The 25,873-nt window shown below is 38.9% G+C and overlaps 1 protein-coding gene across 10 annotated transcripts in view; it reads right to left on the bottom strand.

The window, feature by feature from the left end:
* The window catches only part of celf6 (CUGBP Elav-like family member 6), a 161,429-nt gene that overhangs the window by 38,516 nt on the left and 97,040 nt on the right, over positions 1-25,873 (bottom strand). For 8 of the 10 annotated variants that reach the window (XR_533376.2, XM_017303994.1, XM_017303998.1 and 5 more), the window contains exons 3-5: positions 19,832-19,880; positions 7,509-7,637; positions 1,206-1,285 (exon numbers count right to left, since the gene is read on the bottom strand). Coding sequence is in view for 9 of the 10 variants with exons in the window: in XM_017303994.1 (XP_017159483.1) it covers positions 1,206-1,285; positions 7,509-7,637; positions 19,832-19,880 (258 nt within the window). In the remaining variant the exon portion in view is untranslated. The remainder of the gene's footprint in view (positions 1-1,205; positions 1,286-7,508; positions 7,638-19,831; positions 19,881-25,873) is intronic. The other 2 variants (XM_017303995.1, XM_017303999.1) reach the window with 2 other exon arrangements.

The following is a 25,873-nucleotide window of genomic DNA, read 5'->3' as shown; positions in this document are numbered from 1 at the left end:
TCTCTACCTGCTTCCTGTCACTGCTCAAACAAGTGAGAGAAGATAAGCGCTACATACATCATTATGTGCTGCATTCACTTACATGTAAAACACAAGATATCTACTACTTCACAGTTCGACTAAATGGCAATTTTTTAAGCATATTTATTCTTCTATTGATTAATAAAAACAAAAAACATCCTAGTCCTACTGTAAACATTACTTCACATTAAATTAATAATTGTACAGTGTGTTTTGTTTATTAGTTCTATATTCTGAAATTTCATGTCTTATAATTGTTTATGATTCTTAGAAAAGAATCCCATGTCATCATTAAATTTTGTATATTTTCAAGCAGACGCTTGAGGCTTATTTGCTGCTGGTAAGACACTGACTGCACAATTTCGCTGAACAGAATCCCACCTAAAATCCTTTCCTGAACACCTAATTTCATCAATAATGAGTAGAAGAAAATTGGCATTTTTAAGCTTTTTAACAATTTAGGGTTAGCTAAAATAATTATCTATTTTGTCCCCACAAATAAAACAAATCTCTGATATCAGAACTAATTGTCTGCCAAAAATCATTTCTGTCCTGCTAGCATTCTACAAAATCACCCCATGTCCTGACTTTGCAATCAAACTATGATTTGCTCAGTGACAACCAAAACACATTCAGAAATCCTTTTGTAGCATGCAGCACTCATCTTCCTTCAAGATTTTGATGTAAATGTTATTTTTTTTGCCAGAAAATATCTTGGACCACAGGAGGAAAACAGATATAGGGCCTCCTGCTGTTTATTTTAAAGCACCAGATGCTGACTCTGGCAATAACACATTGGTAAAATGTGTTTGAATCTTGGCTCATGATGTGGTTTGAGTAACTATGGTGACCACAAATATGTGTGTGCAGAGGGTATTTGTTACACGTTTGAATGTTTTTCTTGCCACAGTGGTTTGACTTTCCAAAGGAATAGAAGGACAAAKATTCTATTGCATTTTGAAAATATGTATTCCACCTGCTGTGGGAGAGTGCAGGCAGAGGGAAATTTGCCCATTGCCAATTTGTTTTTGCATTGAATGGACTGTAGGCTTAGGTTTTTGGAAGTGTTATCCTCAGAACCACAGAGAAAACAATTAGCACAGACAGGTTGGTGACATTGCATTATCTAGGGTAAAAAAGTGGAAGGTTTGTAATGCAGAGCCAGCAAAGACTCTGGTACTTACAGGCATAGTTTGTCCACCATGCAAACTGTTGATGGCGGCTTGCGCTTCTGCGTGGCTCGAGAACTTGACAAAGGCACAGCCTGTACACACACACACACACACAAAGAGATGAGCATGTCATTAAAATGGCTTTGAATTGCTATTCAAAGCTATTCATCACCACTGACTTTATGCTATCATTTGCTTTCTTGACTTGTTAACATATTCTATCATTTGGGTTTTGTGTTAAATCAGTGTTACTACAAAGAAGGCATTAGCTGCCTGGGACATTCTTCTTCCTGTCCATTTCTGTTTTGACCCCCGTCGGCTTTAAAAACTAAAGCCAGAGCATTTACTGTCTTAGCGTGTTTGTCATTATTTATCTGTTCAATATTTAAATTGTGGGATTTGTGCACAGTCACTCATAAAACAGATTATGCAAAGGCATACTGTTTGGATCTGCCTTTCTAATCGTCTCTCTGCTCACAGGGGAAAGAATTAGGTGAGTTTTATAGAGGATTCAAATCATCTTAAAGGTGTTGCTTAGCWGAGGCAGAAAAATACAACTGAACAGAAGTGGTTGACCACAAGAGAGCAGGCTTTGAATAATTCTKGRCTGTAGTTAGATGATATAAGTATATTTCAAGTTGATTATAGTCTTTGGTAAGACTGAATAAATATACATTGTGACAGCATGATTCAGAAGATGGATCTCAATAAATTAGAATGGCATTRTAAAGGTTTCAGTAAATCGATTAAAAAATTAAACACTTGGCAATTGCATATTCTTAGGGTTTACTTTTCTTACATTGATGGTTTTGGCTTATAGCTAATATAAGATGTATCAGTACTTGGTTAAGTCTCAAATGCKTGACTTGCAGCATCAGTGTGATTATCCTGTGGCAGTGATGAGGTTTTTAAAAAGTCCAGGTGGGTTTAAAGGTGGACTTCAGCAAATTTACATCATTACTTCTGATGTCTTATGATCTTATTAAAATGCTTCATAGATTTTGGACCAGTTCAGGTCAGACTAGTTTTCTGGCCTGTCAACCTTATACCATGGTCACTAAATCAGATATTGGTACTTTTGCCAGTGGTACTTTTGCCAAGCCCAGCTGGAACATGAAATTAGCATCTCTATAGAGCCTGGCAGCAGAAGGAAGGATGAGGTGTTCTAAAATTTCCTGGAAGACAGCTGGGCTGGATTTGGGCTTTTGGACAAACACCAGGAAATGACATTTCATCACTGACTGAAACTTCACCCTGGACCTCAAGCAAGTTGGATTCTCTACCTCTCTGCCCCTCTGGGCTCAGGGATCTTGAATAAAAAATKWAATGTAAAATGGACTTTCAGCCAAAAAGGAGAAGACRTTTGACAAWAAAAGAACAGTTCTTCCTTTTTCAAGTTAAGCAATCGGATATTTCTGGTTCATTAGTAGCTTAACAYATGGAATGCAGCTTATTGCTCATTTTCCAAACATGCCGKTGTGCAGTGACTCTTCGAGTTCTGAGTCCCGCTGCAGTCGAGACCTTAAGAACTTTTCATCAAACACCCAGACTCTTTTGTAGTAGAATTTCACTTTTCTAATTAAAGGACTAAAATATATTTGTTTTTGTTCATTTAATGTAGAGATGCACCTGAATCTGAGAGAACACTAAAAACAACAGCAACTAATGACTTGAAACACTGAGAAAATGAAATGTGTAAAATCAAAGTAAGTTTTGATTTTACTTTGCATGAATTTAATTAGAGCCAGTGATCTCGAACCAAAGGCTTTCCCTGGGTTCAGTCCATGTTTGATATAAAAATATCCATGCTTGCAAAATGTCAATATACATATTCAAATATATATTCTGCATAGCTGAAGGAGTTCTAATTTATTTTAGTTACTTTATTCTTAGGTGGATTCAGGATTATCACTCYGAGATATTATATCATAGGGTCARCTTTTGATTTTCTAAACACCACAACAAATCATTAATTTTGTGTGAAAACACAAATGACATGCATTTATTGGTGAACGTTTTTAAATCACTGCATGTGGAAACATGGTGAGTGGTAAAGGCCATGTGTTTTCTACGCTGGGAAATGCCCTCAAAGCTGTAGAGATCTACAGAGGCAAACAGAAGAGTCAAAGAAGCCTTTGATTCTGTCACAGCACTCCAGCACTCTTTTTACTTCACTCGAACACCCCTCCGGGTAGAGGCAGGAAAGGTCTTCATTTGTCCAACTRAAATGCATCAGGCTACTGTGTACCATTTGACTTTAATGCTCTCTTTGAAGACCTTCTCCAACAAACACATTTAACCTTTGCAGCAGAGATAAAACATGGGGATTTGATTTAGCTAAAAAAATATATATATATCTGATCCTTTAAAAGGAAAAGTAACTTCGCTCTTGGTTTCTTTACAAGGCTACTATATATTGTGCTGATGTTCAAGTGATGCCAGCAACTGAGGCCAAACAGAACTGCCAGGCTTGGCTCACACAATAAATGGAATACCATGTTGAATGTATAATGTCCTCCAATTTCTCATCAAAAGACAGTGCCACAACTATGCATTTTCTGCTTAAATTTAAATAAATAAACAATGTTAGGGGACAAAGTGCGCACTATTTCAAAAGACCTAGAAGTGCTATGACCTCATAAATTATAGTGCACATTTAAGTTTTGGTATTTGGTGGTTCAGAGCGCGTTGGGGGAAAAAAAAAAGAAATTGTATTGCTTTCAAGCGAGAGGATCTGCGCTGCCTTTTGAATTCCCGGGGTAATAATATGTATGCATGAATTCCATCCCTCTGGATGGCTGACATTTATAACACAACTTAATTATAGACCTAAAAGCCATCTCTCTATTATTGCTGACAATTCAGAGCTCTATTCAACTCTGGCAGCAAGTGTTGCACTTTGAAAGTACTTTGAGGAGCAGCACCATAGAGAGATGGATGTTAAACTTCTCGGCCTTTTTACTGGGTGAAGAGGGGTGCTGAAAAGCCTCTGAGTAGCATAAATTTACATCAACAGGGACAAAGACTCAGCCGTGGAACAGATAGCGCTGTCAATTTCAAGGTCTGTCTCACTCAAATTATGAGAACCTCATCCTGAGTGAGGCGGCTGGCAAAATAATTTGCCGTAACATCCGGTAATGATTGCGTGGGACTGTTGCACGGGCAGTGATAGAACTAGATACCTATGTATGCAATCTTTGTGTGATTGTGGYATTCGTAGTTAATACCGAGCTTTTACTCTCCTCGTTTCATAACAATGAAATTCGAAAAAGCAGGAGTGCTCTAGTCAGTGATAACATCAACATACACTAAACCAGGGAAAACGCAGCACGYGAGGAAAGAAGAGAAGAGTCGAGGTGTGAGGTGCAGGAAGGTGAAAATGAGTGAAAGCACAAACAAGGAGGAAAACTAGTTCCTGTCTGACACCGCCGCATGGGCTTTATTTTAGTTTATATGCTGTCAATCAGCTTGAGGCATCTAAACAGACAGAGAGAAAGGGAGTTGGGGGGGGGGAAGCAGGAGAAAGACRGCAAAAACAGAAACAAGCCACAATGGTGGGCTGGATGGGCTAAAGAGAGCAACARACCTGGGATTAACAGTGAAATGAACGGATGCAGGCACCGATGCAGGTGTGCGGTTTTGTATAATCATGCTTCGTCTAGAACTTACACTGCATCACCTCAAGTGCCCTTACCCTCCCTCATTTTCAGAGGCTCTACCTACATACATAAATCTAATTTAGGAGACAGAATAACAGGTGGAAATTCAGATCAGTGTCTTGAGAATCCATTGTTGTGCATAAATGTGGTTATTTGTGATGCTAACTTTTAACTGAATGACAGTTTTTCACATGACAAAAATCTGAAGTGAGCATAACTAACCTTGACATAAAAAGGAGTGAATGAATAAAACAATGTTTGAAACTTTACGTAAAAAACAGATGCGATATGAGAGCTTGTGTTAAGCACACAGGCAGTCTYGCATGCCCCTCCTCCTCTTTAAACTTAACCATGATGCCTTTGTCCATGTGTTAAATTTAACAATATATGCAAAAGGCACATGTCCAAGTAATCCAACCTAAAAGATAATGTTCTGTTGTTCAGGTTTGCCGATTCTTGGTGGAAATGAGCTTGCAACTCTGGAGGAGAAAAGGAGAGGACTGAAGCAGCAGCTTAAAGTGTTCTGTCACTTTTATCTTAAATCATTGTGAAGGTAAGCACTGTCAAAAGAACAGCACACATAGCTTTTTCTTTAGCTTACATGAGTGAAGACTTTGTCAACCGATGTGCATTAACAGATTTAGAACTTCATCAAAGAGAAAYGCTAACAGTATTATTTAGAATTAGACTGAWTTGTAAAAGTGGTCTTAATAGACCATTTTCAATGAAAAATTATGACACTGCAATAAAGATGTGAATGAGAGCAGCTGTTATTTAATTCACCCATACTAAAAGTTTAAATGAGCAAAGAGAGGAAAAGTAATTAATCAGATGTAAATATTCTCATAGAGGCAAGGTCACAAATCAAGATGTTAATTGGTGAATGACATCATGGCATGCATATTTATTTTTAAGCTTCCTTTGAGACAAAATACTGAACGTTCAGTGATTGAGAACTAGTTCCTGCTGGAGTTTTAAAGTTARCTACAGACATTTAGATGGTGAAAATCAATAGTCATCTTAACCTGGTTGAAATGAACTCGGAGCTAGTCTTTGCTCAGTAGTGTGCTTGTCAAGGCCTCATCTGTTATGACAAGTAAAATGCTAAAAATGACAGGAAATTAATTTGTCCACTTGACTGTTCTGTAAATTTGTTTTCTGTATAATTTCAGGCAGGGCTGAGCTGTGCCTCACACACACACACCGGCAGATGCAGGCAGTTGGGGCACACCCGATGTTGTCTGACTTTATGTTGCCAATGTACATATTTAATTACACATGAACTACACATTCTGATGTTCCAGCCTGTCTGATATATTCAAAGAATGTGTGTGATATATTCAGTCTCTCTGATCGGTAAAAAAATAAACAGAAATAATGCACAGGGTGAGGCAGAAAATACCATGCTGCTCTTCTTCTACACATGAAAGGGATGAAAACATACACGACTCCTCCTTGGCTACTAGCGACACAGCCAGATTTTTACAAATGAAGGTGAACAAGGATGATTTTTACAACAGAGACACAAAGATATCCACAGAGAAGGATGGACTTTACATAGAAATAAAAATAAGAACAGACATGATTTTAAATTATAGTAAAAAAAAGCAACAAAAAAAACTTGAGAGCTCAGCCAAAAAAAAAAAAAACATTTACATTTTTGAAAAACGAAATTTGACCTGATACAAAATCTACTTTCGCAGTCGTATTGCAGAGRGGTTTTGAATTGATTAAAGAATTGAAAGCTTTTAAATCAACTAAATTATGGTCAAAATTGAAATATGCTTTTTTTATTTTGTGTATTTGTACATTTGACTACAGAGCAGTCAGTGCCTCACCAGTTAGAAACCTTTCCACACATCTTTTTAAAGGTGAACTGGCAATAACACTAGATGGGAGTGATTTTGTAGATGGGAGTTCAGATTTTGTCAGAATTGGGAACAGAGCGCCACGACAAGAAGAGCAAATTCATCCTATATTTTAAAACTATCTTTAATTTGACTATTCCCTCTACCTAAACGCAATGTAGGCCACAGACATGAGCTCAAATCTGTCAAGAAGTGAGTGACAGCAGCAGAGCTCAGAAACGGTGCTTTATTTACAGTAGGACAATATTGTCCAATAACAGTCTCTGGGGAGGGATGATGGGAGTGTGGGAAACAAACATGATTACACCTCTCCACTTTTCAGATAACACGAAGAGCAGGAAGAGAGGTGGTGCAGAGAAACAAGCTGCTACGCGAGTGTAAGCCCAGGATGAGACGAGCGACTGTGATCAAGAGACAACAAACGGAAAAGATGACGAATGAAATACCAAAAGAGGGAGAAAGGAGCAGGGGATGGGGCGAGAAAATGAAATGGAGAAAAACAATGCAAACGRAAGAAAGTGGGGGAAAGAAGGTGTCAGAGTGTGGTGACAACGAGATATGATAGAAATGCAAGTGCGACGCATAAAAGGCAGAATATGAAAAAAAAAAAACTGAGTAGCTGAAGGGGAGGATGAGTTATTCAGAGAGCATTGCAGACAATGATGATGAATGCAACACAGGAAGACAATACCTCTGAAAATGCAAAGAACATAAAAAAAAGATAAATACATATAGATTAAGAAAGATAAGCGAGGGAGAGAAAGAGGGGGAGTCGTGTGGGCTCTGACCCTTACTGGCCCCATCAGGCCCTCGAAGGACGGTGCACTCCTCAATCTGGCCGAAGGTCTCGAACAGCCGCCGGACATCGTCCTCGCTCTGTTGCTTGCCGAGCATTCCTACAAACAGCTTCCTGTCTTCTGGATTGGGAGAAGGGAAGGAGGGTGGATGGAAAAGAAGAGAAGAAAGAAATGCTAGAGCTGATGGCACCATTCTGCARAGGCTTTTTTTATCAGCCGTCTGCTGTGTTGCTGCTGCTGCTGCTGTTGTTGTWGCTGTTGTTGATCTCACTGTTGTCGAGCGTTTCACTTYCTCTCCCAACCCCCCCAATCTATGCATGGGGGTGATTTATTCCTGCATCTACTAATCTATTCAAGTCTTCTGTATTGATGTCTGATCCAGACAAAGTTGGGAGAGCTGCGGATTCCTCCCAAAAGTGAGAAGGGTAATATTTTGCAGGAGCAGGCAAGCTCTTTGATTGTCGGTGAGGAAACATCCAACAACAACATGTACATTTTTATCACCCAAATAGTAAGCATTATAATAAACAACAGCAAACTTCATGTACAAGGTGAACAACAGATTTTTTTTTTAAGTCTGCCATGTTTTGGAGGTTGTTATGTAAAATAAAAGCTAACAAACATCTGTATGGCTTTCATACAAGCGTAGGATACCTTGCAAAAGTATTCATTCTGCTTGAGCTTTTTCAGCTTGTTGACAAATCAACATAAAGTAGTGCATGATTATGAAAGTTGAAGAAAAAGGATATATTGTTTCACAGTAATTTCCAAATAAAATGTTTAAATTGTACATGTAGTAAAACCCTTTTACTGTTAAACTTCTGAGTAAAATCCAGCTCTAGCAATTGCCTTCAGAAGTTATATAGTAAGGATTTTTGTGCATTTTGTTCACATTGCGAATTTAGGTGCTCTGTGAAGGCCTCAAATGTTTGATAGAGAACATCAGTGAACAATCAGCACCGTGAAGTGAAAGAAACACACCAGACAGTCCAGGGACTAGACTGTGGGGAAGTTTTACGCAGCTCTGAACAAGAACCTGGCCTAACAAAACATGACCTCCAACCTAAACTGACACGCTGGGGAAAAAAAGCATTAGCAGCAGGCCACAAATCTGGTCTTTATGGAAGTGTTTCTCTGTGCTGAAATAATTTTTTTTTTTAAAAATTAGGTGCGTGACCACAAACAATATTCAGGACACAGCAAACATGAAAAAAAATTGGTCACATAGGCCAAAAACTGAACTTTTTAACCTACATGCAAGACATAATCTGTGAAGGAAACCTAACACTGCTCATCAAATGAAAAACACAATTCCCACAGTGAAGCTGGTCAAAGCTGATGGGAAGACTAAGCTAAGTAAAAGACAATCTTGAAAGAAACCTTTAGAAGCAGCAAAAGACAAATGAAAAAGTTAATTTGCAGAAGGACAATGATGTGAAACATACAGCCAGTGAAATGGTTTGGGTTAAATCATATAAGGGACAAATACAGTCAAAACAAACAAACTAGCACAAAGATAGGAACCAAGATGCAGCCCTGGGAAGGCCTCATGGATCTCTCACTCKCAGATAAAATTTGCCAGTTTGCACTTAGATACCCTTATGTTTTTGATAGTCATAAGTGAATTAATCAATGGCCATATTATCTTGAGATATGCTTGTTTTTTTTGTTTTTTTTAAATACAGTATATGTGCATATTTTTGCACATAATGCAAAATATTAAATTAAAGTACAAATATGAAAAACACGCTTAGACATTAAAATGCTTTGCAGTTTCTGGTAAAATGGTCAACACAGTCATATCTCTGTCAAACAAATTGTTTTTCGCGGTTGTATTAAATTTGAAATGTATATTATAACTTAAAAAAAACTGCAATAAAGAGTGAAATTTACTTAATTGTTTGTATCATCAACAAATGCTTAGAGAGAGTAAAATGAGTATCTATTTGAAAAGCAAATCCTTCTCCAGTTCTAGAGCGCTGAACTCTTACCTAGACCTATGGACTATACAACACAAAATTCCCAACCAGTCAGGGAGCTGCAATTTTCCAATTAATCCTACCAGTGCCTTGGCATTAGACAGAGCATTCATCTTCTTCACATCTTTTACATTATGCATCTCCTATTTCACTGTGTTGTGAAACGAAATGGCTACTAGCAAGAACCTATGAACAGGACTGAGTGAAAGTGGCAGGAAGAGGAAGAAGAGTTTATTAGAAATGACACTGTTGATCTTCATCGTGAGTCATTTGACTGGTGGGAAGCGGGCAAGGAGTGGGGAGGAGCAGAGGGCTGGAGCATCACCTGGGCCTCAACAGATGTGACACCTCCTGTACCTGCCAGGCCCCATTAGATGCAGCTGTTCTAAAAATAAAGAACCAGGGCTTCCTATTTTTTTCTGTAGTGAAATTGTCTCATTTTCCGTTTCTATAATGTTCTAATAAAAACTCATATCCACCACTTGGCAGCACAAATTAACTTCTCCATAGACTGTGATTGTTCCAAAAGTGTCAGTGTATATTCCTGTCGTTTTGTCTCCCGCAAAATGATGTCACCAGCCCACAAGCAGAGGCTAATACTGCCGCTCTCCTTTTGGAACCTCAGTGTTTAAGAAACCCCAAGGAGATCTCGACAGCCTGCCATTTTGAACAGGATTCGGCAAAGACTGTCAAGAAAATTAATACCTAGCAGCATTTTTATGTGTTAGTGGAAAGTCTCTGATAAAAAGTAAACGGGTGGGGAGAGGAATAAAAACTAAAAATAAAACCCTGAGCAACATCCATGGTTTCAAAGGTGCATGCGTTTGCTAGAGTTCTGCTCTCCACTGTTCATGTTTTTACCAAGATGTACACATTACAATCTAAATGGGCATACTGCACCTTTACACAGCTTCTGCACAATGTTAATGTTTTGGGACAAAAGTCTCATCTGAGTCCTGGCCTGAGAGGATCTAATGGCAGCTTTACAAGGCTAATTAACAAGCCATGAGCAAGGTAATGAACTTTCCAAATGCGCTGGCAAACGCAGAAATAAATCACACCCCAGTGAATGCATTAAAGGAAGTGTGAGTGTACTTTGCCGCCTTCCTTTGGGAGAGCTACAGTGAGAAAATGAATTTGGAGCTGGTATCTTTTCATTGCCGGACCTGAGAGAGTCTCAGTTGGCCCTCTGCATGCCCTGGCCAGTATATAGATTGCTATTAATTAGTCCACTTTGCACCTGCCTCCTAAGAAGCTCGTATAGTATTTTCCATGTTCCCTCTTGTCTCCAGTGGTCATTCATAAGCTTTAAATTTCCATTTTATGAATATGAATAAATATTCTGTAGTACGCCCCCAGCAAAAAAAAAAAAAAAAGATTTGATGACTTCAAACAGGACCAACGAGTATTCTATCAAAAGTGGGGAAATAAAGGACTCTTTTCTGAAGTAGAGTCATGTATTTGCATTAAGAGGGGTGAAGACCTTCCTATGGAGCTCACTGAGGATACAGAAGCAAGACAAAATTCATCGAGTCGATTGTTTGACCTCTTCGTGCTTGGCTCGCATTGAGGAGGGCTCATTTTATCCCTCAAACAGAGCTTAAACGCAGAGCTGGAGAACATTTGAGCTTTATAGCACTTTTGTCCTCCGCACTGAAGAGACCTTTGTAATCTGCTCTTCAAACAATAACACTTCTTTAAAACAATAATGTCTGAGCACGTGGTTAAAGCCTGGCTTGAGTCTTTTAAACTCAAACTCCATTAAAGAATCGATGTTTAGATGGGTGTATTCTATTATACGTCTTTTCAAAGTAATATGACATTGATATTATACACATACATCAGGTTTCCTGTCAACAAATACTTTTATATTATCCATAAAAATGATAAAGTGTGCCACAATGCCCAGAGAATGTTGATGATGAAACTGTAGATTTTTATTTTCAGGCAGCAGCCAATACACATCCACGGGCACTGTCATCTATACGTCTCCTTCTGCCTCTTTCCACCCCCACTCTCTATTCTCCAGACTGAAGGTGGAGGCAATTGTGTGGAAAATGGTTCTGTGTCAGTCTTCAGCCATGTCCAAACTGAGGTGTCATGTGGACAGCCCCATTTTATGAATGCAAATAAAAAGGGAGATCAAAAAAGTTATCAAAACACTACTGACATCTGACAATTGCTTGTCTCAGGAAGCCTTTTCATTTCAGCACCCGGTATATTAAAAATTAATGGATTTTGCACAGACGCCATATGCTGTCAAGATTGATGCTTCTCTCAATGGAATAAAGTGCTACTTGTGTTGTAGACTACAGTATATGCATATAGATTGTTCTTTTATTTTTGCTTTATTTTCCTTTTGTTTCTCTTTTGCTCTCTTTATAACTTTCTTTTTAATTTTGTTAGGAAACTTTTCCTTTTTTCGGTCTCTTCAAGAAAAGAATCAGTTGCTGTAAAGCAAATTCTAAAAAAAAAGTTTCAGCTGCTGCTTGCCAATAATGGGTATATTCTCTTTAAAGAGCAATTTTGCTGCCCCATCGTCACAGTAAATATTTACTTCCTTTTTTTCCACATGGTTCTATCAGTTATTGGCCTCAGGCAGGATAGTCGGGAAGCTTGGTTGCAGCGAGTGTTCACAAAGCACGGACAGCTGCATCCAATGATAGAAAATGCATACTAGACCGCTGGGTACATTTCAAATGTGGAGTAATGTTCTAGGCAGCACAACAAAGATATTATGCTTCTGAAAGACTCATTAGAATACCCAATGCCGGTAGGCCTGGAAGGCCTGCCACAAGTCAAAGTCAAGCTCACACACATGCACACATGTGCACGCACACAAGTGGTAGCACTTAATTCTAGTGAGAAAAGCATCCATCTTTTGTGTGCAACCTGCGGCTTCTGACCCACAGGTCGCAGACCCCTGATGTAGGACGCTCCTATAAAAAGTGAATCTTTTCTCCAAAGTTATTTGGAGATGCAATGTTCTCAAAATCTTCCTAATGACCCATTTGTTTTAAATAAAATTTTGTCTTGGTTTACTGGCCTGTTTCAAAAAACTGTTTGACCCCCGGAAAACCTCACCAGATAGGCGTTCGGGAGCCCTCTTGAAATTGTAGCTATATTAATAAATATCTGAGTATCTGCTGTGGAAGTTTATAATTTAAGGCTGACTTAGTTAGTTCACTAGTTAACACACTTACACAACCAGATTGTCGTACCAAGCTGTCGAAAATTGTTTTATGTCTGTTTATTGCAGAGAATATTTGCCATAATAAAGTCAGTATCTCAAAATTCCAAAATTTCCTTCAAAAGGTGCACGCTAGTGAAAGTCACTGCATTTTGTAAAATAACTTTTACCAAGGGGTGCATCCAGATTGACAGTCAATTTCAGTAATCCTGGTTCCTTTGCTATCCTATTTCAAATGAGCTTTTTTTCTTCTTCTTCAGTAAATTCTCTAAATTAATAGCTACTTACAGTTATTTGTATGCACCAGATAAATTCTGTAGCACTAAATGAGGCTTTATCACTTGTGCTTCACAAATTCCTTCCATCTTTGCACTATAAACCGTTACACAATATTACAAGCTGTTAAGACTTCTCAAAATATTTTATCACACAGCAGAAGCTTGTGCCACAACTCTGTGGGGCTCTATAATAAACCATGTCTGAAAGGGAAGAAAAACAACATTAAAGTTATGGTCTAATTATTGATCATCTTTGATGAGCTTAAGAAAAGTTTCAAAAAGTGGGTGGGACCCAATTCATACTTAAGACTGAATTTGGGCATTACCCAAGAAATCAGTGTTTTAACAACAGAAAGAGAAATATCAAACAGTAGTGTTACAAGAAGTATGCTGTATTTTCTTTCTCCTTTTTGACAGCCACAAAATCCATTCAGTGAGCGTGTCACATCTGTTAACACAAACTTGTAATTAGATTAGCCAGAGAAGAACAAAAATAGACATGATGAAGATCCATAGATAAATAATAATTAATTGTAATTATATGCATTAAAAATCTACCAAGCATCCTGGAACACAATGGGAATTGACTACAAAACAGATTCAAAAGAGAATTTGGACCTGGCACACTTATTTTTTGTCTCAAATCCACATTTACAGAAGTAGCTCAGCATTTCCTTCACATTCAAACAAGAAAGTCATCTTGTTTCAATGTTTTAGACTTAGTCCTGTTAGAAATGTTAGCTGCTGGTGTTTACAGTACATTAGTATCTTTCCTGCACCATCTGCTAGAGGTTACATTTGAGGCTATGTGCTGCCACCAGCAGAAAGGAACCATGAAACTGCAGTCCAATGGGAGGATGTTTCTACCCTGGGGTCATCACCACATTTTGAACAATTAGTTGTTTTTTTTTTTACTTAAAAAAGTGCAGAAATTTAACAGTATAATCTTACTTTTGCACATCAATTTCACCAGTTTTTTTTTTGTTTTTTCAGGGGTGTGGCGGGAGGTTAAGTCCTGTTTGACTGCACATAATATACATAAGTTATGATCAATAAATACACAGAAACAATCCACAATAAATAAAGTTCTGTTAGCCAAATAAAAAGAAAATAGAAAAAACAGAAATACAAAAAAATGGGATTTTATTAAGGCATACTATAATGTTTTCCTTGACCTAGTCAGGTGCTTTTAATTCATAAAACTAAATGGATAAGTTTGTTGTCTGAACCTAACACATCAGAATTAATAAAATAAAAGGCAAATTTTAATTTAACAAAATGGTTAAATAGCCCTTTCGAATAATACCTTAGAAAGTTGTTTGAAGTTGGAAATGTGATGTCAAATCCAAATCTGCCTTTGTATTTAGAATATTTATATTCTCTGAAATAATATTGGAGCAAAGACAGTGTTCAAAGGTTAAACCTATATACTAACTCAGTGGTTCTTAACCTGGGTTCGATCGAACCCCAGGGGTTCGGTGAGTCGGTCTCAGGGGTTCGGCGGAGCCTCTGCCGCGGAGATAAARACACACTTGTGTAAAGTCGTGATGACGCGCCCTGCTTTGCCATCACTTGCTGCAGAGGATCATGTTACTTTGCTTAGCCAATCAGTGCTACGGAGGAGCACTGATTGAAGGAGTTCCACTCAGCATGGATTTAAGCTTGTGTCTTTCAGCAAAACTCACCGTTTTTACCAAATTCTATAGTCTAAATCTGCTCCTTAGTTGCATCTTTTCGGGGTTGCTACTGCCTCTAGTGGCGTGGGGGTGGTAACACAGCTGAAATAATTACATTACTAAGTCAGAATACCGCAAAGTCTTTTGTGTGGCGGGGGGAAGGGAAATAAGAAGGGTTCGGTGAATGCGCATATGAAACTGGGGGGTTTGGTACCTCAAAAAAGGTTAAGAACCACTGTATTAACTCCTTTCTTCATTACATTTTATTAAACATTTTTATTTTTAAGCAGAACCCAATCATAGAGCTTAAATATTTAAGTGAAAACCTTTGAAACCATTATGGAAGCTCATGCATTCTCTGTCATCATGTCTCTTCTTAACTTGGCAAAAATTGCAGCATAGGCAAAAACTTTCAGAGTTCTTCATGATTTTTACACAACTGTGTCCAGAGGCACAGAGGGATCTTTTGGCCTCATTTGCATGTAAAGTGGTGTGCTCCTCTCTTGGGGTGTGAAATGCCCCCAGTCAGCCCCTGCATGCGGCCTGCAAAGTGAGACAGCCAGCAGCCTTCACTCCTCCCAGCCTGCTCAAGGATGGCATGGCAGCACAGTGCGTTGCATCTTAAGGTCCAGCCAATCTCTTCGCTGCCCAACTGAGGTCAACTTTCTGAAGGGCAGTAGGTTGGCAGGGACAAACATGACACTCTCATAAAGACTCCCTTCAGCCAGTCAGCCAAAGGACAAGAATGAGCTATTAAAAAGGCTTCCCTCGGGCTGTGGGGTATCACATGTAAACACTGTAATGTTCCGGGTATGAGTGCCAAATCAAATCAAAGAGTGGTTAACTAATAAAACAAGGTAAGAAAACCATACAGACAAATATGCTGAGAGGTCCATTGTGGAAAAAGTCAATCTTGATAGGGATTGCATTTCAGGGCAGTGTTGAAAACATCTTATCAAAGTTAATAAAAACGGAGAGTGTGGCTGGCTGACCCATCATCTTTCTCATCAGTGTGGTCTCCAGTCGCATAGCAGTGGTATGAGGAGTGGGACCTGGCTCCAAGATTGTGTTTAGATAATGGCCATCTCCAATCATAGATAATCTTGCCCCATCTTTTCTTCTCAGACACAGCAGCAGACAAGGTCAGGGGGAAAAAGATTCCTGGCGAGGTAGAGATAGGGATGGGGCGGCTCTGAGATGATTTACTGCTGAGATTCACTCAGCTGCCTCCATCACCCTCCGTTAACTTTCTCATCCTGTCGTCTCTTGCCTTCTCGCTCTTTCTGTCTTTCATCGTTCACTCTTTTGCATTGCTCCGTGGCCCTTGTGCTGAATCCTGACTCCTTTCTGTATCACTTGGTCTACCTTCCCTGTTTAAACTGGGATAAACATTAAGCACAAAAGGCAGCAAGAAAGGAAACTAGGGGAAGCTAGTGAATGAACAAGAAATGTTCCCTTTCAATCTTTTCTGATTGTTCTGTACAGTAACAAGCATGATTTAAGACGCAGGTTCTCCTAAGCCCTTAGAGCACCAATCAAAGGACTACTTTAGTACGTTTCACTAAGTATCTCTCAGGTGAAATTATAAATAAAAATGCCAGAGTGATACAGAAAAACTGGTAGAAATGGTATTTGTGGGGAAGAGGTCAATTGACTCAAGGGACAGAAATAGATTTAAGAGCTGCAGGGCTTCTCTCCTGTGCTCCATTCTGTCTTGTAAATCCAAGGAGAAAAATGAAGCAAGACGTGAGTCATTGAAATAGACAGCCGGAGAATCAGCCCTGTGATCCACAATGGCAGCCGAGTAGCAGGATTGTGAGCTGCCAGCTCTCCCCTCCATCCTCCCCACCATTTTATGAGCACCGGTTTTACTTCTTATCCTGACACTCCCATATCCCCAGAGAAACGGTGTCTCGCAGGGGCAGAGTGAACAAAAGAGGGGCTACTGGAGCGTCGAAATGGAGTAATGGGCCCTAATACCTGCACAGGCACGTAATCGAGACCCTGCACAGCTTTCCATGACAGATAATTGCTGATGTCTTTGTAGTGATAAATGTGACTCTCTTCTAGAGGTGCAAATGTCCTGGTTCAGCCTCAGGTTTGACAGCCTTGTGGCTCCACTGGGACTGGTGCCTGACTGGTCACCAGCTTTCCAAAGATGAATCCCGATATACTTTTTCTCCCTTAGTCAAACCTTGCTGGGCTGTCTATTTTCTTTTAACCACAAGCCTTCATAGTAAATCTCATTTCATTGTCAGCTGTGACTGTGGTTTACCTCTTCTGCCTTGTCTGCTGACTTCCTGTTGCCATTAACGCTCAATATCTCTGTTGGGGCCTGTCTGCTCGGTCTTATTTCATTCTGCGCTCTGTCCTATCCTGTCCTCCTATATAGAAAGTTCATCTGACAGACTAGCAGGAGTTGTGCCAATGAAAGAACCCTCTGTATTTCATTCACGCTGCCTGTTCATCTCCTTTCTCTTTCTCTCAAAAAAGGGGCAGTAATTGATACTGGGACCCAATCCATCCTCCCCTCTTAAGCCCAGAGATCCAATTTATCTTGGTGAGAATGCTGATTGGCTCTCTCCCAGGCCTTGTCGGTCAGACTTTGCCTGTTTTTAGATGGCCGTTAATTAAAGTGTCGCCATGACAAAAATAAGATCTACATTGGGGTGTGTGTGACAAAGGAAATGAACCATCTCATTCACACTTGACCACATAAATCAACAAAGTGGCTGAGTCTAATATGACCCAGGCAGTCTAAAGCACCATTTTAAAATGAAATCACAGGGCTTACACAGAACGATGCAATAAGATYCAATTCAACCCATGTGAATCTTTAGCAGGTTTAATCCAGATTAACCTCAGTTATGTTAGTCACAAATGGCTTCAGAATGATCAAGTCAATCACAATGTCAGTCAGACTATAAATATAGGAAGGAGGCCATGCAACCGATTCAGAACAGAGTCAAAGTCGACTTGCATAATTTAACAAGATTGAAGCTTTAAATAACATAGCGGTCCACCACAGTTTTGTTGAATGTGCTTAGCAAGAAGTTGCAGTATCCAGCTGTTCTGTGAAGGCATCATCGTGTTTGTTGGAGAACATTGCTGAACAGCACCATAAAGACAAGGGAGCACACAAGACAGGCCAGGGATAAAGTTGTGGAGAAGTTTAAAGCAGGGTTAGTTTGTAAACAATATTAAATGATTAAAAAAATCTGACAGTGCTCATCCTCAACATCCACATAGCATCGTGGATGTTGTGTCCATCATTGGAAATAGAAAAGGGAACTTAATAGGTTTGCAAAACAGCACATCTACAACAGCATGACTGTCAACCTAAACAGACAGGTCTACCAAGGACAGTATTAATCAGAAAACAGAGTGGGTGATCTGTAGAGGATCTGCAGAGATCAATGACTTAAGTCAGACTCATGAAAATTATTAATCATACACTTCACAAATCTGGTGAGACAACATWAAAAAAAATACTGAAAGAGCCTCAACAAGTCATGTTTCTAGTTTGCAACAAGCCATATAGGGGACACAGTGAACATGAAGATGGAGTTCTCTTGAATATACTCAAATCTGAATTTTTTTACTTCACATCATTCTAAACATACAATTCCTGTGGTAAAACATGGCACTCGCAGCATCATGCCATTGTGTTTTTCTTCAGCAGGGAAAAGAAAGCCTGTCAGAGTTAAGATGGAAGATGCCAATCTCAGTACAATCCTATGTACAACCAGAATTGCAATGGAATAGTTTAGATTAGATCATATTCAGTTGTTACAACAATTTAGTGAAAGTACCCACTTGAAAATCTGTAACAGTCCTTGATAGTTGATAGCAAGTGAAAAAAAAGTGCTCCAGTCAGATGAGTCCAAAGTGTAACCTTTTGGTCCACATGCAAAACGCTATGCGTCGCAGGAAGCCACATAATCCTAATGCGTGCACACACATGCACCCCCCCCTCCCCACACACACACACACACACACACACACACACACACACACACNCACACACACACACACACACACACACACACACACACACGCACACACACACACACACACACACACACATTATTACAGAGAAACACGGAGGTGGAAAGCTCATGCTAGTGCTTTTTTATTCACCAAAGTATGGAACAGGGCAGATCTGGAATGATAACATGTTTGAGGCTGTAAGAAGTCATGGGTAGATGTTGAAATTCTTGCAAGACAAAAAGTCTAAATATCCAGTAAGAGTTAAATTTAAGCTTTTATATGAAAGTATTTTCATGTCTTAAAGTTTCGTGGACATAGTTGAAACTTCTAATTGAGAATTTGTGGCAAGGTTTAAAAGATGTTTTTTACAGATGGAATCCCTCCACAATCACAGAAAAACTAATTGAAATTAATATGTATAATTTGCAAAATTCAGAAAAAATGGAATGAATACTTTTGCAAGGTACTGTATTTTTTCTGCCAATATTTTCCACAAGCATAACATATTTCAGACTAGCTTAAATTGAGAATGACAATTGGAATGTTTTTTTAGAACATACATTGTTTTACATTGAAAAAGAAATTGGTATAATTTATGGTTTTGAAACCTAAACCTCTTAGGTTTACAGTGGTTGTCTGCACTTATACTGTTACTTGCTAGGTAGATCACATACTTAATTTTTATGCACATAAAGAGTAAGCATAGATACACTGAGCACTGATGGTCTGATGGTCACTTAGTTGTGCTAGCACAATATCTACAGCACACTCAAATCAATAGTGTCTGAGCAGCTTCCATAGGAATGCATTTATACTTTTCAGAGTGATTGAGTATTTATCCCTCTCTGGAGTAGGCTATGACTGTAGACACAGCCTTGAGGAGGTCCTGCATTTCAGACATTTTTTTTGCTCCATTCTTTTGTTTCTTTTCGCTTTCACTTTGTGTCCCTTTCTGCTTTGCCTCAGAAGTTTTTTCTATGGCTGTGAACTTGAGACAGCTCCTCTGCTGGTGCAGATGGGAAGTCAATAGAAGCAAGTGACCTATATTATGGGGAACTCTACTAACTCCCAGTGTGTGTCTAAGGTGAGAGCAGAATATTAAGGATTGCATGAGTGCTATAGCAGAGTACTTGTGTGTTTGTCTGTGAGTGTGTTTTTTTTTTAGGGGTTGTTCACCAGAGACTAGACGAAGGTTAATTACCTCCCCGTCCTTCGCTGTCGGCTGGCTTCACCTGAATGGGTCGGTTCATCTGGAGAAGCAAAAAGGAAGAGAAAGGAAATTCCAGTTTAACCACACAACAGGAGGTAACTTTACAATATATACAAAGTGCCAAAATATAAATAATCAAATGGCAGCGTTTCTGGTGTCAGTGTCCCACGTCTGCTCTAAATTGTGTGCTAAGCACAGGAATTAAATGGTGACAATGATGTAAAAAAGATAAATCTGCGCAAAGCTCAATGCCAGTGTCTTTAATTAATCCAGGACAAAGTCTCCAGAGAGCCTGAATCCCCCTCACAGTTCAGCAGAATTAGCACTTTTCAATGACAGAGCCAAGCTGGATATCAGATGGCACTTGGAGATTAATATCATTACATCAGCTCCTCCCAGCCTCACTGGGAGTGGTCTTTTCTGACTGGCCCTTGCTCTGCTGTCCACTACTGGGTCCAGACTTACAGTCACCAACTAAAGTCTGCTCATCCCTGACCCTCTACAATTTCTTCTGCACTTAGTCTGGCTTGTCTCTCTACGCCCTTCTGCACCTCACACCCATTAAGGCAAYGGCATGGTCAGTCTATTCTACCTGGTGTGGCCATCTTTTTTCTCCCTGGAGCTATTGAGAGCCTAGGTGCAGCACAGCTATAAAACACTTTCTGAAAGGTTAACAGTGGGAAGGAGATCAACAAGCTTTGAGAAAATTTGATGTAGAAGTGAGASCAAAATCTTTGGAAGCTAACATAAAAAAATAAAACCTGTTAAAAATAAAACCTCGATAGGTTCTTTCTCGATAGTTTCAAGACAAAAACCATTTTAAAGTTTAGAGTCATGCCGTAAGATGCAGCTTACAAAGCGTGCCTTCACATATCAAATCTGGCATTGTTTTTCTTTGTACTTCAGGCTTTAGTGAGTCTGTCTTTCTAACTAGACATTTCGACCAGGTTTTCTGCCGGTAACAGTGCCCACTCAGATCAGTCAGCTGCAGGGCAACGTTGTGGATGTTGTGCCTTCAGGCAACACAGCATTTGACAACACTTGACATGAACTGAAAACATGGCAAAATATAGACCGAGGATGCCAGACATGCATGGACATGGCTCTATACATGGTGACGTATTGCACTACCCTGGCGTTACGCATTAACGCTAGAGTAAAGTTTGTCACAAAAACAAACACATTATCAAAGACTAGTGAAGAAAGCGTTGTGCAGATAAATGGTATTGTGTAGTATTAATATCTGCTGAAAAGTAGGTCATAAATGTATAAATAACTGAGTTGACAACAGAAGGACCAATTCGTAACTTTTCAACAGAAAAGTTCATTAAACTTCCTCATGTTGTACACCCCTTCTCACAATTTGATCAGCAGTTAAGCCATTCTGATATGTTTTTTTTTGGTGAATGATTGTCTCCATCTTCAGACAAACAGAGTGAAGACCTGAATGTAAAATGTGTCTTTGTTTGAAGCTACTGTACCGGGGTGTAAAGGTACATAAATGTCATGTTTTCTTAATTGTTTGGTTTGTATCAATAAAAATGCAAATAACTTACAAATTTTGTATTTTTTCTATTCTTGTTAAATGGCGTTTTAACTAAAACTCTGAGGTGTGAGAATCCTTGTTAAATGGCGTTTTAACTAAAACTCTGAGGTGTGAGAATCCTTGTTAAATGGCGTATTAACTAAAACTCTGAGGTGTGAGACGTTTAACTGAAGTCCTACAAGGGGTGCGGGTTTAATGTTAATCTTTTTTAACCTTTTTTCTTTTTCTTTAAAAAAAATCTGTCTTTTTAACTGTTTATTCAATGTCATATGCTGTTTCTATTTTAATTATGTAAAGCACTTTGAAATGCCTTGCTGCTGAAATGTGCTATACAAATAAAATCTGATTGATTGATTGATATTCTTTGGTCAGCAGTGAACATGTAATATTCAATTTCTTAAATCAACCTAAAACATGCTTTTAAAATGTAACATTCATTGCAAAAAGGACAATATAAAAACAGCTTCAGTTTTAATTGACATAAAAAAATCAGCCACGTTCTTTATTGTGTTCAGTGTGACTGCTACGTCTTTACTAAAAACATGAAATTGTACAATAATGACCTTATCTTTGTAATACAGAATTGCTTAAATTATGCCACTTAATGAGCTGAAAGCTATTGKAAAAATGGATACATAAAAAAATAAAAATGTGTGYTTACTGTTTCTTTGRAGGGGCTTTTATTATGTCTATTTTCAATAATGCACTGATTATGCTTACATGTAAATTTAAGATAAGGTCCGAGGAGGAATTCAAAGCAGTCAAACAGAAACGGAGTGAGTATCACAGACTATTGGGGGGGTTACAAGATGTCATGCTTACATTTTTATATGTAGTCATAGCAGTTTGAAGTGGGGGCAGAAAAGGAACATTATAAGAGATTTATGATGCTCCCAAAATCCCTGCCCTCTGATCATTCTGCTTCCAGGTCTTAAACGGCAGTGACTGGTCAGAAGGCTTCATTAGTAGCCCCTGAGCCACTGCAGCAACAAGAGTCATTTACTAACCCAAAAGTACACTTGGAGTTGCTAAGCAACAAAGTGGAGGTAGCCAGCAGGCAGACATAGCAGCCAGGTCGTTGGTCTGCAGGCTGTTTGCCAACCAATTGGCAATTCTCTTCCACACTATTTTTTTCTTTACTTGGTCCAAGGAGGTGATAAGGAGGCAAAAAAAAAAAAAAACTTAACTCCCACTATCCAGTTTGTCCTACTTTTATGCCCCCTTTTCAAGATTCTGTCGACGTTTTCAGAGCGAATCTACTACAACTTCAGCTTCCTGCCAAATTATGGCGTTGAGCTTTAGGCCCAACTGTGCACCTGTAAATAGCACTCACATGCATATGGTTGGAGTACAGATGCTTCTTTGAGCAGCTCCGTAGCCTCCTCTGCAAACATTTTATTGAGCGGACAGCTGGAATGCTTCTAACAAGCGAGGTTGCTGCACAAACATTTTTAAGTTCACTTTACTTTTATCGTCTTTCCCTCTTCCTTTTTTTTTTTTTTCTCCGACGTACTGCAACACACACAGAGGCACAAAAGTCTTGGGGCTCAATAACAGCAGGTGGCTTAGGTGACATTTTAATCCCTTATTACTGAGTGCAGGATTAGCCAACAGATCAAGGCAGAGTTAATTATATGAATTCATCAGAGGCTGGGCGAAGAGGCTGCCTGCTTTCCCCTTGGGCCAAGACCTACCACCCACTCTTTGTGCGCACACACACACAGAAACCTACGCACACACACACACACACACACACACAATCACACGCACTGAGGAAAATGACAAGTGACATTCTATTTATGAGACACCAGCTAGCTTCTTATTAGTACTGCATTGACAAGGAGCGGAGACAACATACATCATGGCCTCCAGAGATGCTTTGAGACAAATGACATCAACCACCTTACAACTGCTCACAGCAAATTTAACAACAGAAATGTTGTGGATGAAGACAACAGACTTCTTATTATCCTGCAGAGTGTTGTCCGAAAGTTCAACCACCCCAACCCCACCCAGCACCCATACACCAAATTTTTTTGCTTTATCTTTGTCTCAATGTCCCTTTGGCCTCCAAAACCAATATGCTTCCCACCACAGCCCCTTAATGGGTTGATCAATGCTGACAAATAGGCAGCTCATGCTGTCTTGCAGGCCAACTCTCAAGTCTGTGCTGCTGCACTTACAGAGGCCATTTCTCTTTTTCCTGTTCTTTTTTTTTTCTTATTTTTTTTCTCTTTACCCCATATCCAACTCTCTATATTTCGCCCTCTTCATGCTCTGTTTCCTTTATGTCTATACAATTTTTTTTCTTTCATCTAATCTCCAGGGGCAAATCTATATCTTTCATTCGACTATGATGAATAAAAGTCAGCAGCAGTCACGGAGGGAGAAAGAATCACTAGTGTGGAAGAGAAGAACTTGCCAAGAAAAGACAGCGTTCAAGTTTCAGAGGTAAAACTCCGGTGTTTTTCTGTACATATTTCCCTTTTGAGCGTTTGTCTAGCMTCTCTGGTTGACACAGAGTAGCAAAGTGAAAGGTAGACAAGGACACTATTGGACACTATTTGACTGCGTTTGAGTGTGATCTGTGACTAGCACGGCTCACAAAGCAAGCAAGATGAACGACTCAAATTAGAGAAAAAGTTGTCACAAAAAGCATGAGTGATTTTGATCCACTTAATGCCTCAACTGACTGCAATTCTTATGSCTTGCTGTTTCTGGATGGGTAGAATTATCGAGCATGTGACAGAAGAAAGAGCTGAACACAAACTTCAGTTCTAAAAAATTACTTGATCCACAATTTGAAATTCTTTGTTTTTATTCTTCCTTGCTGTGAACTCAACTAGAAAACTGAGAAAATACACCCATGATTAACTGTTCAATTGTGGGAACTGGAAAAGAATATGCAAATCAACGCCACAAAAAAAACAAAAACATGCAAACATGGGATGTTCTGGAGTGGAATTTTGCAGAGAAAGCACATGATTAAACACTCAATGAAGAACTTTGAGTGTGACTAGATTTCTAGAACACAAACAGCCTTTTTAGTTGTTTCYTGTGTAATCCAGCATACAAATCAACATTTTTCTTCTTAACTAAATAGCTTTYACTTAGATGAAGCTATGTCCTTCTCATTTATTTATTTCAATGATATTTGGAAAAACAGAGATAGCATTCTGCCATCACATAAACATGACACTATGGCATACATAATTTGATTAACTAAAACAGTCTTCAACACATTTTTTGCACATTTTCAGAAAATTGTACAGCTTTAGTTTCACAAGTCTTAACTACTATATATACAGTGTGCATAATGTATGCTCTCCTGCTATTATATTTATAAAAATGTGACTTGAATCTGGAAGCAATAACATTAAAAATAAGAATACCCAATATCGCTACCATATGCAAACACGCYGTCTGCACCTTTGAAGATCCTGAATAGATAAATATTTCCTCCACGTGCTAGATTGTTGAACTCAAAACAGCTCCACCTCTCTTCTGATTTTGCAAAGAATTGATCAAACCCCTNTGACACTATGGCATACATAATTTGATTAACTAAAACAGTCTTCAACACATTTTTTGCACATTTTCAGAAAATTGTACAGCTTTAGTTTCACAAGTCTTAACTACTATATATACAGTGTGCATAATGTATGCTCTCCTGCTATTATATTTATAAAAATGTGACTTGAATCTGGAAGCAATAACATTAAAAATAAGAATACCCAATATCGCTACCATATGCAAACACGCYGTCTGCACCTTTGAAGATCCTGAATAGATAAATATTTCCTCCACGTGCTAGATTGTTGAACTCAAAACAGCTCCACCTCTCTTCTGATTTTGCAAAGAATTGATCAAACCCCTYGGTTGGACTTATCGGCTCTCCACATGTCATTTTCCGCAATTAGCTTTGTTGGCTCGTTGTTTTCTTTTGCACAGAAAGCACACCTTCCTAGAATTTTCATGTTTCTCCCCGTTTCTTTTCACTGTTCTCATCTGGCAGCCTGTCAATGCAGTTAGCAGAGCCTGGTTATGCTAAAAGGGAGTCTAACATGAGTAAGCATGAGTGACATGAATAAGCATGTTTCAGCATGCTTACCGAGGATGAAGCAGCAGGTCGAAGTGAAGATTCAATGCAATCTGTCGCTCCTCTCAGACAGACATTTTACTAATCGGAAAGTTTTGATTAACTTGAATTTKACTGTATGAATCTATAGATTTGCACAATTTGTCATTTTAATCTGCATCAAACTGTGTTTGAACAGATWTTAAAATAATAAACAAGATTGAATCAAATTAATGTATAATTTGGCTAAATAGATGGAACTGGAGAAAAGGGACATAACTGGATTATGTGGGAATTGATACGATATAAACAAAGTGAATGTAATTGAATTGAAAAATCCACAAAATGAATAAAAATTCCAAATTATGTTTCTTCAATGCTGTAATAAGAAGCTAATTGTTGTAGACTG

This window comes from Poecilia reticulata, linkage group LG3 (assembly GCF_000633615.1).
Source record: "Poecilia reticulata strain Guanapo linkage group LG3, Guppy_female_1.0+MT, whole genome shotgun sequence".
In the NCBI taxonomy this organism is placed as follows: domain Eukaryota; kingdom Metazoa; phylum Chordata; class Actinopteri; order Cyprinodontiformes; family Poeciliidae; genus Poecilia; species Poecilia reticulata.
Note: the sequence above shows the minus strand (reverse complement) of the source record. Positions and strands in the feature narration are given on the sequence as shown.